The sequence below is a fragment of the Neophocaena asiaeorientalis genome, unplaced genomic scaffold, assembly GCF_003031525.2.
Source record: "Neophocaena asiaeorientalis asiaeorientalis breed wild unplaced genomic scaffold, Neophocaena_asiaeorientalis_V1.1 scaffold70, whole genome shotgun sequence".
Taxonomy (NCBI): Eukaryota; Metazoa; Chordata; class Mammalia; order Artiodactyla; family Phocoenidae; genus Neophocaena; species Neophocaena asiaeorientalis.
Genome location: NW_020175410.1, coordinates 5427597 through 5443089, shown reverse-complemented (window position 1 = coordinate 5443089; position 15493 = coordinate 5427597). Strand labels below are relative to the sequence as shown.

At 36.6% G+C, this 15493-nt stretch overlaps 1 protein-coding gene and 1 pseudogene across 2 annotated transcripts in view; both read right to left on the bottom strand.

The window, feature by feature from the left end:
- THSD7A (thrombospondin type 1 domain containing 7A) overlaps positions 1–15493 on the bottom strand; it is a 440791-nt gene that overhangs the window by 33236 nt on the left and 392062 nt on the right. Inside the window, exons 14-16 of the mRNA XM_024767036.1 lie at positions 5043–5221; positions 2407–2412; positions 637–770 (exon numbers count right to left, since the gene is read on the bottom strand). Coding sequence (XP_024622804.1) covers positions 637–770; positions 2407–2412; positions 5043–5221 — 319 coding nt within the window. The remainder of the gene's footprint in view (positions 1–636; positions 771–2406; positions 2413–5042; positions 5222–15493) is intronic.
- On the bottom strand, positions 13652–14092 carry LOC112414595 (60S ribosomal protein L22 pseudogene; annotated as a pseudogene). The gene has a single exon (XR_003006188.1). The product of XR_003006188.1 is annotated as a 60S ribosomal protein L22 pseudogene (transcript).

The following is a 15493-nucleotide window of genomic DNA, read 5'->3' as shown; positions in this document are numbered from 1 at the left end:
CTCAGTAGAGCTTTCTATGACAATGTAAATACTGTGCTCACAGAATTGCCACTAGCCACCTCTGGCTATCGGGCACTTAGAATGTGTCTAGTGTGACTGAGGAAATGCATTTTATTTAATTTTAATAGATTTAAAGTGAAACGGTCACACGTGGCTAGTGGCTGCCCTACCGGACAGTGTGGTTCAGGGAACAAATGAGAGGCACTAGCCAGTGGGGAGGTTTAGGGAAGGCTTCCTAGAGCAGATGGGAGTATTCAAAAGATAGCCAGTTTGATACAAAGGATAAAGAGTTTGCAAAAGATTATCACTAAGATACAGTTAGAAATCTATTTGACCTTTAAGGAAGAAGTTACTGGGGTTGGAAAAGCTGCATTCATTCACCTCGAATTCAATATGCAGCCCTTTCCCTGCAAGAGTACCTTGAAGCAAAGCTTCCTAAAATCAGAAGGCAGACGATGATACACTGCTGCTGGAAGCAGATCCCTTTAGAGCTTTCTATGAACACAGACGCCATAAAAATAAAATTGAAGACAATTTCATTCGGGAGATTGGGAGGAGGGCAAGCTCATGTTGGCACATGAGAAATCGGGAGGTGGCTGTGCCTTTGCTTCTCTGTGTAACTAGGCTTGGCCTTACCTCACTTTTCGGGTTTGCACGCCCTCTCCACAGTTGTCCCGCATGTTCACAAAGGTCACCTTGCAGATGCTCCATGGCTCTGTAACCCATATGTACTGGCTGCAGTCACTGTGGCAAGGGACGACCTCATACACCTGAAACACACACGGTTCTCAATGACCTCACCTCACGGAACCCCATGAGGTAAGTGGGAACACTTCATATCACAGTTATCGTGATATTCTTGTTTAGCTACTCTGAAGCCTTTCCTTTACTGTTCATTATTCTAAAACAGGAATACAGAGGATCTCTTGAGAGTTCTAGCAGTGGAGGGTACGGCTGTGTTGTATTGTGCTGCTCCTCTATCACATTGCAGCTGGAGATTGGACCTCATGGACCACATCAGACACATTCCGTACTTTCCTAGACTGACCCTTACCACATAGTATTGTAATGTCCTGGGCCATATGTCCTGTTCACAGTTTCATGTGTCTTCAATACTTAGCCCAGGGTGCTTGCTCATATGTCAGGCATTCTATAGAGATTTGTTGAGTAAGATGAATAAATGAATAAAAGAATTAATGAATTAAGTAAGCATATAAAAGTAGCTGTTTTCAAATAAGTATAATTTGGCCTGTTTTCCAAATAAGTATGTATACCAATAAGAATTTTGTGTGTGTGTTCCACATATGAAACTAAATTAGAAGATAAATAATATGAAATAAAGCTATCTGAAAACTAACTAAACCTTGGAAGCAAGGTCTGAAATTGGTCTCATATTACATAGGTACAAAGCGGTGAGGGCCACATAAAACAAAGCAAATTGTCTCTGCTCTGGTGCCCATAAAGGCTTGCAGCCCCAGGTTTGGGGTGGTGTGGTTGGCTGTTTCAGGATTTTTAGCACAATGAACCAATTATGCTCTTTTCTCAATGAGAAAGAAGAATGACTAAATAAATGAAAAAAAGGACCATAATCCACTGCAACAGAGCTGACTCAACCATTAAAGAAGAATGTCTCTCTTAAAATCATTTCAAAGTCTATGATAACTCTTATTTCCTATTTTACATACACACACACACACACTACATGAATATTTCATATAACTATTTAATTCCAGAAAATATAGATTTAAATAGTCCTCTGGAGCCATTCTTTTGTGCAAATTTTAGTTTTACTAAACATCCAAGTAAAGCGAATAAAGTGGACCTATTCCATATAGGAGTAAAAAGCGTGCACTGTTGGAGTGAGAATCTGTAATTACTGTCCTAAGTTATCACCTTCACGTTGGGTGCTGTATTAAAATAGGACTAAATACTATTTTAGTATTCAGTAAAATATTACCCTACAAGTTGTGGGGAAGGGAACAACTGAAGGTAAAATGCCACCTTTCCTAATCCTTTGATGGCTTTCATTTTAATCTCCTACACTGCAGTGAATACAAATCAGTTCAGAGCCACCTCCTGCTACCGCTTTGAGCCCACCTGCACCTCTCCCTCTCCGAGAAGCATGCGACCATTAACAGGAGGGGTCATTGCCTTTTCAACGGTGGTGAATTATGCTTGTTCTCCACTATCCCTGTACCTTAGGCCCTGATAGTAAAATGAGAAAACACATGTAATATGCTAGGAAAACAAAGAGAATAGCTGCAGAAGAAAAATTTTATGGAAAACATGTTTTCCCCTATAAAAGATAAGAGAAATAGCAGGAAAAGAAATGCATTCTCTGATGTCAGGAGTAAAATGAAAACAAACAGCACTCTATTATGAACGATGAGGTTTAAAAGTTCTTACCTGGGCCTGGAGTAGTGTTCACCAGGAATGAAGAAAAGAGAGAGAAACAAAGATAAGTTAAACAGAGATAAGTATATTTGATGAGAAGAACTCATGTTCTAAGTTTCAAATATTACCCATATATAAAAGCTGGGGTTTTTTTTTTTGGTAAATGATTAGAACATCTTTCTTAGACCTTAAAAGAGAAAAACCAATTCCTTATTACTGTTTAAAATTAAGATACACAAATGAGTATTGCAAACAGCAAGTTAAGGAAAGGATTTGATGGGCAGAATGAAGAAATCAAACTGAGTAGACATCAAAATACGTATCATGGGGAATCAATATATGACTGCAAATATCTTGTGGTTCAAATTGTGAGTGGACTATCTATGGATTGATTGACTGACTGACTGATATATTGATTTTAATCCATCCATCCACCCATATTTCTGAGGAAATGGGGATTTGCTTCCTCAACTGGAAAATGGAACCTCAGAGATCATTTCCAAGGCAAAGTACGACTTAATTACTGAGGAACATATAACTGCAGTAAAAATCTATATGATTTACAATTTTCAACACTTATACAAACCTTTGCATATTCTTTACTTTCCTAACATTTTACTAACAAATAAATCCCTAGAAGTTTCTATTTTTTAATGTAGAACATTTGTGCTCAAAGTCAAAGATTCAGGAATCTATTATTTCTTGTTTTAGCTTTGATTTTCCATTGTTCCATGGTATATCTCAATATACCACCAGTAGGCTGATAAAAAATACTCAGATGTCCTTATACTCTGCATTAGATTATATCAGAGTGACAGAGAAATGGCTTAGGTTAAAGAGTTTTTAAGCAAGGACAACTTGGTACAATCAATTTGAACTTCTTCAAATTCACTATTTAAAAAATGTTAAGGCAAACATAGCTCATTTTAATTTTAAAATCTGGCTGTTCATATACACACTAAAGGTATGAAAATGTGTAGAATTTATTTGAATCATGGATAAAAATTTATTAAAATTTAAATGTACTATTGGAAATTCAAGATTTCAAAACTTGTAGAATAATATTCTTTTGTATTATAAACATTACATTTCAGTTATTCTGTTTAATCGGGGTCATGCATTTTCTTCTTTGGAAATATTCAATAGGACAGAGAAACTCGATTACCAGTAGATGGCAGCAGTGCAGTATATTATTCACCTTCAGTTGTATTTAAGGGCAAGTTCAGCAATTTTTCTTTGGGGGGAAAAAAATCAACATTCTTTTGGAGTACTTTCTATGCAATTTAATTCTCCACTTGGCCCTTAATTGATTTATTCAAAAGTTATTTTTATTTTCTCTATAATTTACTTTTATTGTGATGAACAAATTTAGATTAATTTGGGAAGGCAAATATATGGGTAAGCAGTATGTTTGGAGATTAAAATTAGAAAATCTATGTGCGTATGAAACATACCTACATATTTAAGTTTAGTTCATACATATGAATTGGTTCATTTGTGACTTAAATTTAAACATACATCTTAATACCTACACATATTGTGTGAAATTCACTCTGTTAATTCACATGTAGGCCAAACATGGCAATAACTGTCTGATGAATCTTATATTACATTAAACTAGTCACAATTCCCCCCATTAGACATTTTATTTCCAATGGAACACGAGAACTGCCGCTAACAAGGTGTGCATCCGAAGTCAAAGAAAGTTCCACATAAGATTGAAAAGGCCAATCACCAAATTGATAGATTAACATACGGTTACTTTGATGCCATTTTTATATTTCTTTTTCTTTTTTTAAAATTTATTTTATTTATATATGTTTATTTTTGGTTGCTTTGGGTCTTTGTTGCTGTGCGTGGGCTTTCTCTAGCTGCAGTGAGCGGGGGCTACTCTTCGTTGCGGCCGGCGCACGGGCTTCTCATTGTGGTGGCTTCTCTTGTTGCAGAGCATGGACTCTAGGCACACCGGCTTCAGTAGTTGTGGCATGCGGGCTCAGTAGTTGTGGCTCGCGGACTTTAGAGCATGGGCTCAGTAGTTGTGGCGCATGGGCTTAGTTGCTCCACGGCATGTGGGATCTTCCTGGACCAGGCCTCGAACCCGTGTCCCCTGCATTGGCCGGCGGATTCTTAAGCACTGTGCCACCAAGGAAGTCCAGTATATTTTTTTTTCTTAACATATTTCATATTGAACAAACTTAAGTAAATGTACAGAATATATTTCCCAATTTTAGACCCAAACCCATATACTTTCTTTGATTTTAATTTATATACTTGGTAATTGAGATGTCTTTTCTGAGAGTCTATCGGATCTATCAGAAAAAGACAATCTTGCTCTCAGCGCACAAATTATTGTATAATAACAGATTAATACCTTAACAGTATTTCGAAAGTAGATTTCATTTTTATTTCCATTGAATTATATTAATATGCACATACATGTAATACAGTGTACTAAATAAATCTCTTGAGGATACAGAGATCATCTATCTGATCTGGGGTTTTAATAATTTACTCAGGCATTCTAAAGATAAAGTGGGTCACATTTCTTATTCAGGGTCTATTATTTATTCTTCTCTATTTTGGATTAAAAAAATAGATTTTTGTGCACCTAGAAAATATTTTACAATATTCCCAATGGTAGAAAATACCTGGTTGACATGGTCCAGTTTCGGGCATGGTCTTCCTCCATTATAGGGTTTTTCACGCAGCCATTTAGACCGAACCTTCACGCCACTCCCGCAGGACTTGCTGCAGCGTGACCAATTGGACCACTCACTGAGCTTGCAGTCTGAGGGGCAGGGGATGATGCAGGCCTCTTCAATGTAACCTGAGTGGAGGAAAATGAGACAAGAGCCATCTCCTCCATATGTCACTCGCCTATTACTACCCACCATTCTAGCTCATTTAGAAGGTCCAAGTTTGACTTGACAGCTACATGCAAATGCAGAGATGTCTCTGTCGTTAGGGACTCAAATTAAATTCTACAGGAAAATAACACATACATACAGTCACTCTGTTAAAATAACAGCTGAGCAGCTGTCATATGATCTGCTTAGGATTCAGGCTCACCATATTTCAACATTTCTGACTTCCTGACAGCTCGTGTTTAATTGACAATAACCTGTCTGCTGCCATATCATTCTCATGTGGCCAGACTGATACATTAAAAAAATTATAACAGTTTTCTATAAAATCCTATCTGTTAATGTCACACAAGTTCAGGTGTCTGAGTCCATGCAACATTCTTCCTCAAGAAGAAAGCCAGACCCTCTCAACCAATATTCAAAAGGAACCATTTAACGTAGCACCTTATGGTTCCCCTTCATTGAAAATCAAGTCTGAGGAAGAAAAATGAAGGATGTTAAATAAACAATGCCTCATATTTTTATAGTGCTGTCAATTTCAAAGCACCTTCACACCTTGTATTCATTTGATTCTCTTGCAGATATTATACATGTATTGGGCATGTACTGATGCTCTACTGGACAGATAAGAAAACAAATACAGAGAGATAACTGACAAGTGCAAGGTCACACAGTAAGAGATAGGGATAGGATTTCTGAGGTCTAGTCTAGTACTCATTCCATCAAATCACACAGTCAATTAACTTAAGAGTCTACAGATTTTTTTTTGAGAAATGGGAGCATTTTCCTTGACCGGTCCCTCACTACCAACTTGGCATTTCACAGTACCAGTTTATCACTATTGTTCTCAAGGCAAATAAGTGGAAAGAGCAAAGTTCCTCTGGTCAAGAGTTGAATGTTGTCGTCTGTCATACTATGGGGAGTGGTTGTTCTTGAAACAAGAAAACACTCTGCTCTTACCATTTTACATCAACATCAAAGATTCGATTTTGAAAATCATTATAATGTAAACAACTTATACTAGGAACTCTAGGTAGATTTTTAAAAACTTTATTGAGACACAATTTATACACTATAAAAATCAGCTCACGTTCTGGTCTTTAATATAGTCTGAGTTATGCAACCATGACCACCATCTAGTTTCAGAACATTTTCATTACCACAGAAAGAAACCCTATACCTATTAGCAGTCATTTCCCATTTTCCCCTCCCTGGCAACCACTAATCTACTTTATATCTCTAAGAATTCACCTATTCTGAACAATTTATAAAATGAAATCAAACATTATGTTTTATGATTGGCTTCTTTCATTTAATGTAATGTTTTCTGGATTTTTCTATGGTATAGCATGTGTTAGTACTTCATTCCTTTTTATTGACCAAATAGCATTCCATTGTATAGATATATCATATTTTTTTATCCTTTCATCAGCTGATGGACATTTTAATTGTTTCCACATTTTGTATATTATGAATAATGCTGTGAATATTTGTGTACAAGTTTCTGTATGGACAAGCTTTCAATTCTCTTGGGTATATATCTTGGAGTGTATTTAACTTTTTGTTGAAGTACCAAACTGTTTTCCAAAGTGACTGTGCCATTTTACAATTACACTAGCAAGGTATGAGTGTTCCAATTTCTACACTTGTCAAAACTTATTATGTCTTTTTTATTTTAGTGTCCTTTGAAGAAAAAAAGTTTTAAATGTTAATGAAGTCCAATTTATCTATTTTTACTTCGGTTGCTTGTGCTTTGATGTCCTATCTAGGAAACCATTATCTAATCTAAGGACATAAAGATTTACACCCATTTTTTTCTTCTAAGAGTTTTATAGTTTTAGTTCTTATACTTAAGTATATGATTCATTCTGAGTTATTTTTGTATATGTTAAAACATAGGCAGTCCAATTTCATTCCTTTGTATGTGATTACCAGGTTACCCCAGGCCCATTTGTGGAAAATACTATTTTTTCTACAGTGAATTGTTTTTGTACCCTTGTTGATAATCAGTTGACTATAAATGTAAGGGTTTATATCTGGATTCTAAATATCACTCCACTGATCTCTATACCAGCACCACACTGTCTTGATTACTGTCACTTTGTAGTACGTTTTGAAATCAGGAAGTCTGAGTCCTCCTTTGTTCTTTTTCTTCCAAGAAAGTTTTGGGTCCCTTACATTTCCACATACATCTTTGAATCAGCTTGTCAATTTTTGCCCCAAATGGCAGATTTTGATAGGAATTGTGTTGAATAGTTTGGTCAATTTGGGAGTATTGCTATCTTAACAATCCAGGTACATGGAATTTCTTTCCATTTATTTAGGTATTCTTTAATTTCTTTCAGGGATGTTTTGTAGTGTTTAGTGTATGTCTTGTACTTCTTTTCTTAAACTTATTCCTAAGTATTTTATCTTTTTATTCTAGGCAGATTTAAAAGAGAGCCAACAAACACTGATTTCTTTTATTACAGTGAAATAAGACCACCTAAAAACCAGTATGACAGATCTAATCTATAAGCTTGTGCCCAAAGTGTCCTGACTTGATACAGTGTTAAAAAGCTAGCCAACTTACTACATAGTATATCCTAGCCTTGCTTTATACATTACCTGGAACACATGTTAAAAGTACAGGTTTCTGGCAACCCCAGACATTATAATAGAGTTCCTTTGGGATAGTGCCTGAGTTTTGGAAATTAATATATTTTTTTGTGTTTATTCATCACTCCCTCTCTTTTTAATTGAAAATTTTCTTACTAAGTTAATTGTAGACACATATATTTGTAAGAAATAATATAGAGAGGTCCCCTGCATACTTTCCCCAGTTTCCTACAATGGTAACTAAAGTATAATTTCAACCCAGATACTGAGATTGATACAATCCATTGAGTTTATTCAAGTTTCACCAGTTTTACTTGTACTTATTTGTGTGTGTGTGTGTGTGTGTGTGTGTGTAGGACTGAAATTAAGGAACTCTGTCGTAAGACACAGGAAGAATCAGCAAAATCTGGGTGAGAAGTAGTTTTGTGGTATATTTCTCTCTATATTATCTTTTATATTTTTGTCAAATATACACATCACCTGTTTTAAACTTATTGTAGTCTCGATACACAAAAGTGTATCTTTCAAAAGTATAAAGTTCACTGAACACATGCATGAAATCCACACTACTCCAGAACCCTCTTTTGTGTTGCCTTCCAATCACTACCTCTTCTCACATGGGCAACTACTACCCTGATTTCTTACAATCTAGAACTGTTTTACTTTAAAAAAATTTATGTAAATGGAATCATACAGCACATACCCATGTGTGCTAGCCTTCTTTCACCCTACGTTGTGATGTGAGATTCATCCATACTGTTGCATGCTGTTGAAGGTTATTCATTCTAATTAATGTATAGTACTCTACTGTGTGACTATATTATGTTTTTTTAATTCATTCTATTGTGTGTGAGCAGTTGGGTATTTTTCAATGGCAAGCTATTATCAACTGTACTGCTATGAACATTCTAGAACATGTCTCTTGGTGAACATACATATGCATTTCTGTTAGGCATATTCCTAGGAGTGAATTTGATGCCTCAGAGGATATGTACATTATATCAGCAAATTGTAAGTATAAAAGAAAACTTTTTTTAAAAGATGGGATCATGAATTTGGTATGAAGAGCAGGATGCAATGAAAGAATGCTCAAAAGTGGGAATTAGTCTCAGAGAATCTTCAAGGGGGCAGATGTGTCAGCCGGGGCTTTGCCAACTGTGAGATACTGAAGACAGAAAGAAGATGTTAATGGAGTATTGATGATAATCAGAGGGAAGTCCAATAGTGAATTGAAAAAGTACTTTACAATAGTGTTTACCAAAATTCTGAAAAGCATAACTGTTCTTCAAACAGATTACCATGACCTACTTAAAGCTCATACTTTGACTTTAAGTATGGTTTGAGGTGGGAAAACAAGCCCAGCTCACTATTTTGAGTTAAAATATGTTTCAAATCACATTCTCCTTTTCAATCAACACAGCCAGTAAATAAATCTATAAAGTGTGCGACACTTAAAAATGTAACTCCTGATAGGGCCAGTAATAATTTGTGTTTCATAGGAATAGTTTAAGAAATGGAATCAAACTGTACAAATGTCTAAAGTCATTTCCAAATGAATGCCATCTGTAACCAGATTATTTACTGTTTGTAAAAGACAATGAATTAAGAAGAAATCCCAACTATTTCCAAATATTATCAATAGCTTAGTTAAAGGACACTAGTATTTCGAAGGTAATAAATTATTGAAATATTTCTAGAATTGCATTTTCCACCTTGCTAAAGATCAAAATGACTGCAAAAGTAAACCTCTAACCTTTTTGTTATTCAGTAATTATAGTTGAAAATAGAATCACATGAGTTTTCATGTCACTACTTCAGAGTAACAGATAAATGGAAATTCTTTCTTTCCATTTTATCTGTTGAAGTACTACGGCATTGGTGAAATATGTCATGTCTGACTTTAGTCTGATTCAAATCACACTGTATTTTCAAGTAAGCAGATATAAAATTTTTATGTTGGATCTTCCAATAGAGTATTCCAGAGGACGTCTCTCAAATAAAACTCAATCTATTAAATTGTTGAAAGGTACAAATTAGGCACTGAGATAAAGACAAAACTGCAAAAGAGTATAATGCTTAGCATTCCATTTTAATCTTCTAGTGTGTAACAACATTCAATAACTGCCTGTCATGTTTATCTAGTACCATTAAAACCCTTAATGCTACTAGTGAACGGCTAGATAAGCATTCCCCTGTCTTCTCTGCTAAGATCATTTGTGAGGGCGATTAACGCCAAACAATCATGGGGGATAGAAGACAGAAACATTTGAAGCGTTTTAAGGCTAAATAAACTGCTGGCATCTTGTAGCAATTTATGGCTCCTGAGGAATGCTGGAATAAAATAAACGACTTCACAATTAGGGTGTTAAAACTTTAGTAGCAGGCTTCCCTGGTGGCACAGTGGTTGAGAGTCCGCCTGCCGATGCAGGGGACACGGGTTCGTGCCCCGGTCCGGGAAGATCCCACATGCCGCGGAGCGGCTGGGCCCGTGAGCCATGGCCGCTGAGCCTGCGCATCCAGAGCCTGTGCTCCGCAACGGGAGAGGCCACAACAGTGAGAGGACCGCGTACCGCAAAAAAAAATAAAAAAACCTTTAGTAGCTCAATACTGAACCTGACACATGGAAAAATCAAACTCGTGGCTTCTGGTTGTATTTTTTGTATCTATATCTATTCTGATGGCTGCTTTCAGGTTGAAATGAATACAGAACACTAGCAGGCTTTATGTGGCAACCAGAGGACTTACTGCCTTTGCCATGTATCCAGTCACCTCATTCATTTGAATTATAAATGTGCAGATAAAGTAGCTTTCAGAAACCCTCACGATTACTATATTGTGCTGTTGAAAGGTGCACTGTTGATAGATTAAAGAATTCATGTTGAAAGCACGTGGAAAATATTGGTTGGTTCTGATTTACAGCTGTGTGAATGAGCAACGCTGGCACTCTATCTGAAACATCTAGATTAATCTCAAAAGAGACCTGAAAAATCTCTCCTACTTAAATGTGTGTTATATGCACATGACTGCAATCGTGAATGAGAACACTTAGCTAGAACTTTATCTACTGTGGTCCCTGTGGATTTGAAAATACTGAAAAATATCATTTAAAAATATTTTCAAAATGAACAGAATACTCTTTTGTAATTATATATTAAGAACGGATAACTTGAAAAGCTGCTGAAACTAAACTACTCTGTATATATCCAAACTCCTATAATCGACTGTTCTACCCAGATTCTTATATTCAATGTATGAAAAGTTATGAATCAACACTGGGCAATCAAAATTTTCATAGTGAAGTGTTCAGGTAAATTTATGTAACCGCAATGAAATGCTATTTCATTTATATTTATTTGTTTTTTATACATATGAAGGCGTATCTCTTCATATCTGCTAAATACTTACAGATTTTCTCAGAAAATTTCAACATTGTTTTTTTTTAAATAATTTTATTTATTTTTTACTTTTGGCTGCGTTGGGTCTTTGCTGCTGCACGCAGGCTTTCTCCAGTTGTGGTGAGCGGGGGCTATTCTTCAATGTCGTGCATGGGCTTCTCATTGTGGTGGCTTCTCCCATTGCAGAGCACAGGCTCTAGGTGCACAGGCTTCAGTAGTTGTGGCACGAGAGATCGGTAGCTGTGGCTCACGGGCTCTAGAGCGTAGGCTCAGTAGTTGTGGCACATGGGCTTAGTTGCTCCGTCGCATGTGTGATCTTCTCGGACCAGGGCTCGAACCTGTGTCCCCTGCATTGTCAGGTGGATTCTTAACCACTGCGCCACCAGGGAAGCCCTCAACATTAGTTTTAACTGCTGTGGGATTTTGTAGCTGTTGCTATTCCAATACTGGGAGATTACCCAATGACTAGGCACCTTCAGATTCAGGTAGCATACCTATGTACGAGTTCACCATCAAGGCCATTTCTTATAGCAAACTCTAAAACTCTCTGCTGTATAACAAAGACTTTGGCTGGTCTGTTTCCCTGATTCCTGGGAGGCAGCCTCTAAGCTCTGAAATTTCCTGAGTGATAGGAGTATCTTTGTTATTCTTGTTGGGCCTCTTGGACTACATGTGAAATTATGATAAGAAGATGTCTAAGGAAGGGGTATGATTATACCACCAAACCAAAGACCAACAATGTGTTTAAAAGGTTGGGACTTTAAGGCACTTGATATCCTCCCAAACTCTAGGGAGAGGGGATTGAGTTCAACTGTGTGGTCAATGATTCAACTGATGCCTACATAACACGACCCCCCAGAAAGCTCTGGATACAGAAGCTCAGGCTGGTAAAGCACATCCATGGGCCAAGAGGGTGATGCCTCCTAGCTCCATGGGGAGACAACATGGACGCCTTGTGTTTGGGACCTTCCCAGCCCTCGTCTATGTGTCTCTTCTATCAACTGGTTCTGATTTTTATCCTTTTGCTATAATAAAACTGTAATTGTAATGGTGCTTTCCTGAGTTCTCTGAATCGTCCCAGTGAATTGTTGAACCTGAGGGGGTAGTGGGAATCCCCAGAACTGTAGCCAGCTGGTCAGAAGTGAAGTTGACCTGGGGACCCTGAAAGTGCACAGCTAGTGTCTGAAGTGAGAGCAGTCTTGTAGAGGACTGAGCCCCCTAACCTGTGAAGTTTGGCCCAAATCCAGGTGGTTAGTGTCAGAATTGCATTCTACTTTCAGATGTATATTTTATTAAAAAAGGAAGTAAACTTATTTATGAAAGAGCCCGTGTCTATAGTTTACTTATTCAACCAAATTAAAACTTTGGGAATAATTACATACATTAAGGCATTTATGGACGTTTCACCCCAAATTTTTTTTTCACCCCAAATTTAACATTTATAACTTTAACTAATATTAAAATATTAACTAATATTAAAAATCAGAAAAACGTTCTAAGAACCCACTTTGGAAGTAGGGCTTTGTCAGCAATATACATATTTGATGGAGTGTTCAGATTATGAAATAACGGGAAATAAATTAACTTTGAAATTTAGTAGAGTGATTTTTTTTTAACTTGATCCAATGCAGGGCACTGTTCTTTCAGTCAACAAGAATCATATACTGACACTGAAGTATTTCCAAAGGATAATCTTTAAACACTATTTTGCTGGATTCTAGTAAGTGTTAAACATAATTTTTATAAAAAGCATTCTGTGATCAAATAAGTTGGAAAATTGTTGCGTTAAGCAGGTCTCTTCACCCCGAGCTTTCCTTCTTTTTTTTTTTTTTTTTGTGATATGAACTGTGAATCTCTAGGAGAATGACTCAGACACTGCAGTCTATGCTTATTAACTTTTTCCTATAGCATCTCACTGGACCAGTGAGAAAAAGATCAACAGATCATCATGATATGTTGTAATTATAATGCATTAAAACTGGATTCATGTTTTGAGCTGTACAGAGTTTTAATGTTTAATCAGGCCTTTTATGTCCATTTCCAGATATGGAAAAAAATGCAAAAGTCAACAAAACCCCCAAACTTAAGAAAGTTTCTTTTAAAATTATTTTATACTTTAAAGTTTTAAAGCATTAAAGGTCAAACCTATGGCAAACGGAGAGGAAACTTATGCAGATAAACTTCCTGACATTTTTTTAATGACTATTTTAAAAGACCATTTTGTTTTCTGTAAATTAACTAAACTCTCCTGTAAGGGCTAAATTGGCCTTCAATGCGACTACGAAGAAATGGGATAAACATGAAGAGTAACTACAAGTAAAGATCTTCCTTTCAAATTTAACTTTAAAATGTCCACAAATGTGTTGGTGTGCTCTCAGGTTACTTTTTTTTGTTTGTTTCCTAAATTTTATTTAAGAATTCATACAAAATACTCCAGATAACTGAGTTTAAATCCTCTTCTTCATCTTGATTAATCTGGAAGTAACGTAATTCGTAACTTTCTTTGCTGTTAGCAACTACGCGTAACCAATCACGGAGATTATTCTGCTTCAAATATTTTTTGGTGAGATATTTCAAATACCTTTTGGAAAAAGGCACCTCGGAAGTTACAGTGATCTCGCTTTTGCTTCTTTCGATTGTTACAACACCTCCTCCGAGATTCCCAGCTTTTCCATTCACTTTGATTCTTTCCTGAAGAAACTGCTCAAAATTGGCCGCATCCATGATTCCATCTTCTACAGGATGGGGACCGTCACGAGAAAACTTCAGGACCTGCTTCTTTTTTTTGCCCCCCTTCACCACAAGCTTTTTCACTGGCGCCGTCGCCGCAGCGGAGGCAGAAAAGGGTCAGGTTACTTTTCGAGCCCATTGATATGGCTTATGTCTAATATATAGTGCCTTCTTCATGCATTTACCAAAGAAAATTCCTTATGCATAAGCTTTACTCACTACATGACCATTTTGATGATGCTTTGAAGTAGAAAAAGACCTATGTTTTAAGACCTATGTTTTAAGAATGAGACTAAACTCAACTAACGGGACAGAGAGCTTTACAATTATTTTGGATTGCAGGACATTAATGTAACAGGAATCTATATGAGGTTCAGTATCTTTATGAATTATGAAACCTTGTGACACAAGTAATGAACAACTCTGTGATTATATCAATAACATTATCATAGATATCAGCAAGATTACCACGCCTAGCCATTTCACTGAAATTAGTGTTATCCTTCCTCTAAGGCATTAAGGGGAAAACGGGGTCAGAGACCAATAGAAAGGATGTGGAGTAAAACATAATAGCAGAACTTGTTGATACAGGCAAAGATAAACAAATTTTTTTGTTGCTGTTGCAAATAATGAATTGTTCTTGGCAGTTAAATTTATCTTAAGCACTGAAACAATTTCTTCCTAAAAAGCTTGAAAGCCCAGTAGGTGTATGGGATATTCTGGAGGCTATGTTTGACAGCCTGGCATGAGGGGCTCCATGGAGCCCAGTTTGAAAACCTTGTAAGTAAGTAACAGATGAGTTGAGGTCTCGGTGACATGGAGCACACAGAATCAAATGATAACACCAGATGTTTTTCCATCACACACGACACGATGGTAGCTGCAGGAAAATTTCCAAGGAAAGTCTCCCTCATCACCTCTATAGTCCCCCTTCAGGGATCCTGTTAGAAAATAATGCTGGTATCCACACCTTATTTAAATTCGACCCTAGACACCTGCTTTCTTTTTGTACCCACATATCCACAATAGCCCCTTCTTTATTTCCCTGGTTCTTTAAACTTGCAACTGCTACTTCAGGAAAAGTCTGTTCCTCACTCCCTGCCTGTCTTTTACATTTGAAAGGAAAAAGATCTCAATTGTGAATGATGACTGCAAAAGCAACACTAGCTTCGTCTGTACTATCAAATGAAAGATTTAAATTCTGAAATGAATTAGACATTAAAAAAAAATACCACCAACTGAAAAAGCTTTTCAGAGAAATCAGAACTCCATTTCAGCTTATTTACAAAACTCTATTGCCTTTTCTCCCTGGTCTAATTAAACATGCTCTTCCTCAAATACAAGCATCCACTACGATAGGGCACAATTTCTCACTCAATCTTGTTTCTAATTAACCTCTAATATTAAACTTATATCATCTTCTATAAAGATGATATCCCATTACAAAAAGGAATACATTCCAGGTATATTATGGTTGAGTGGTCATGTAGGTTATCCTCAGAATCTACTCTC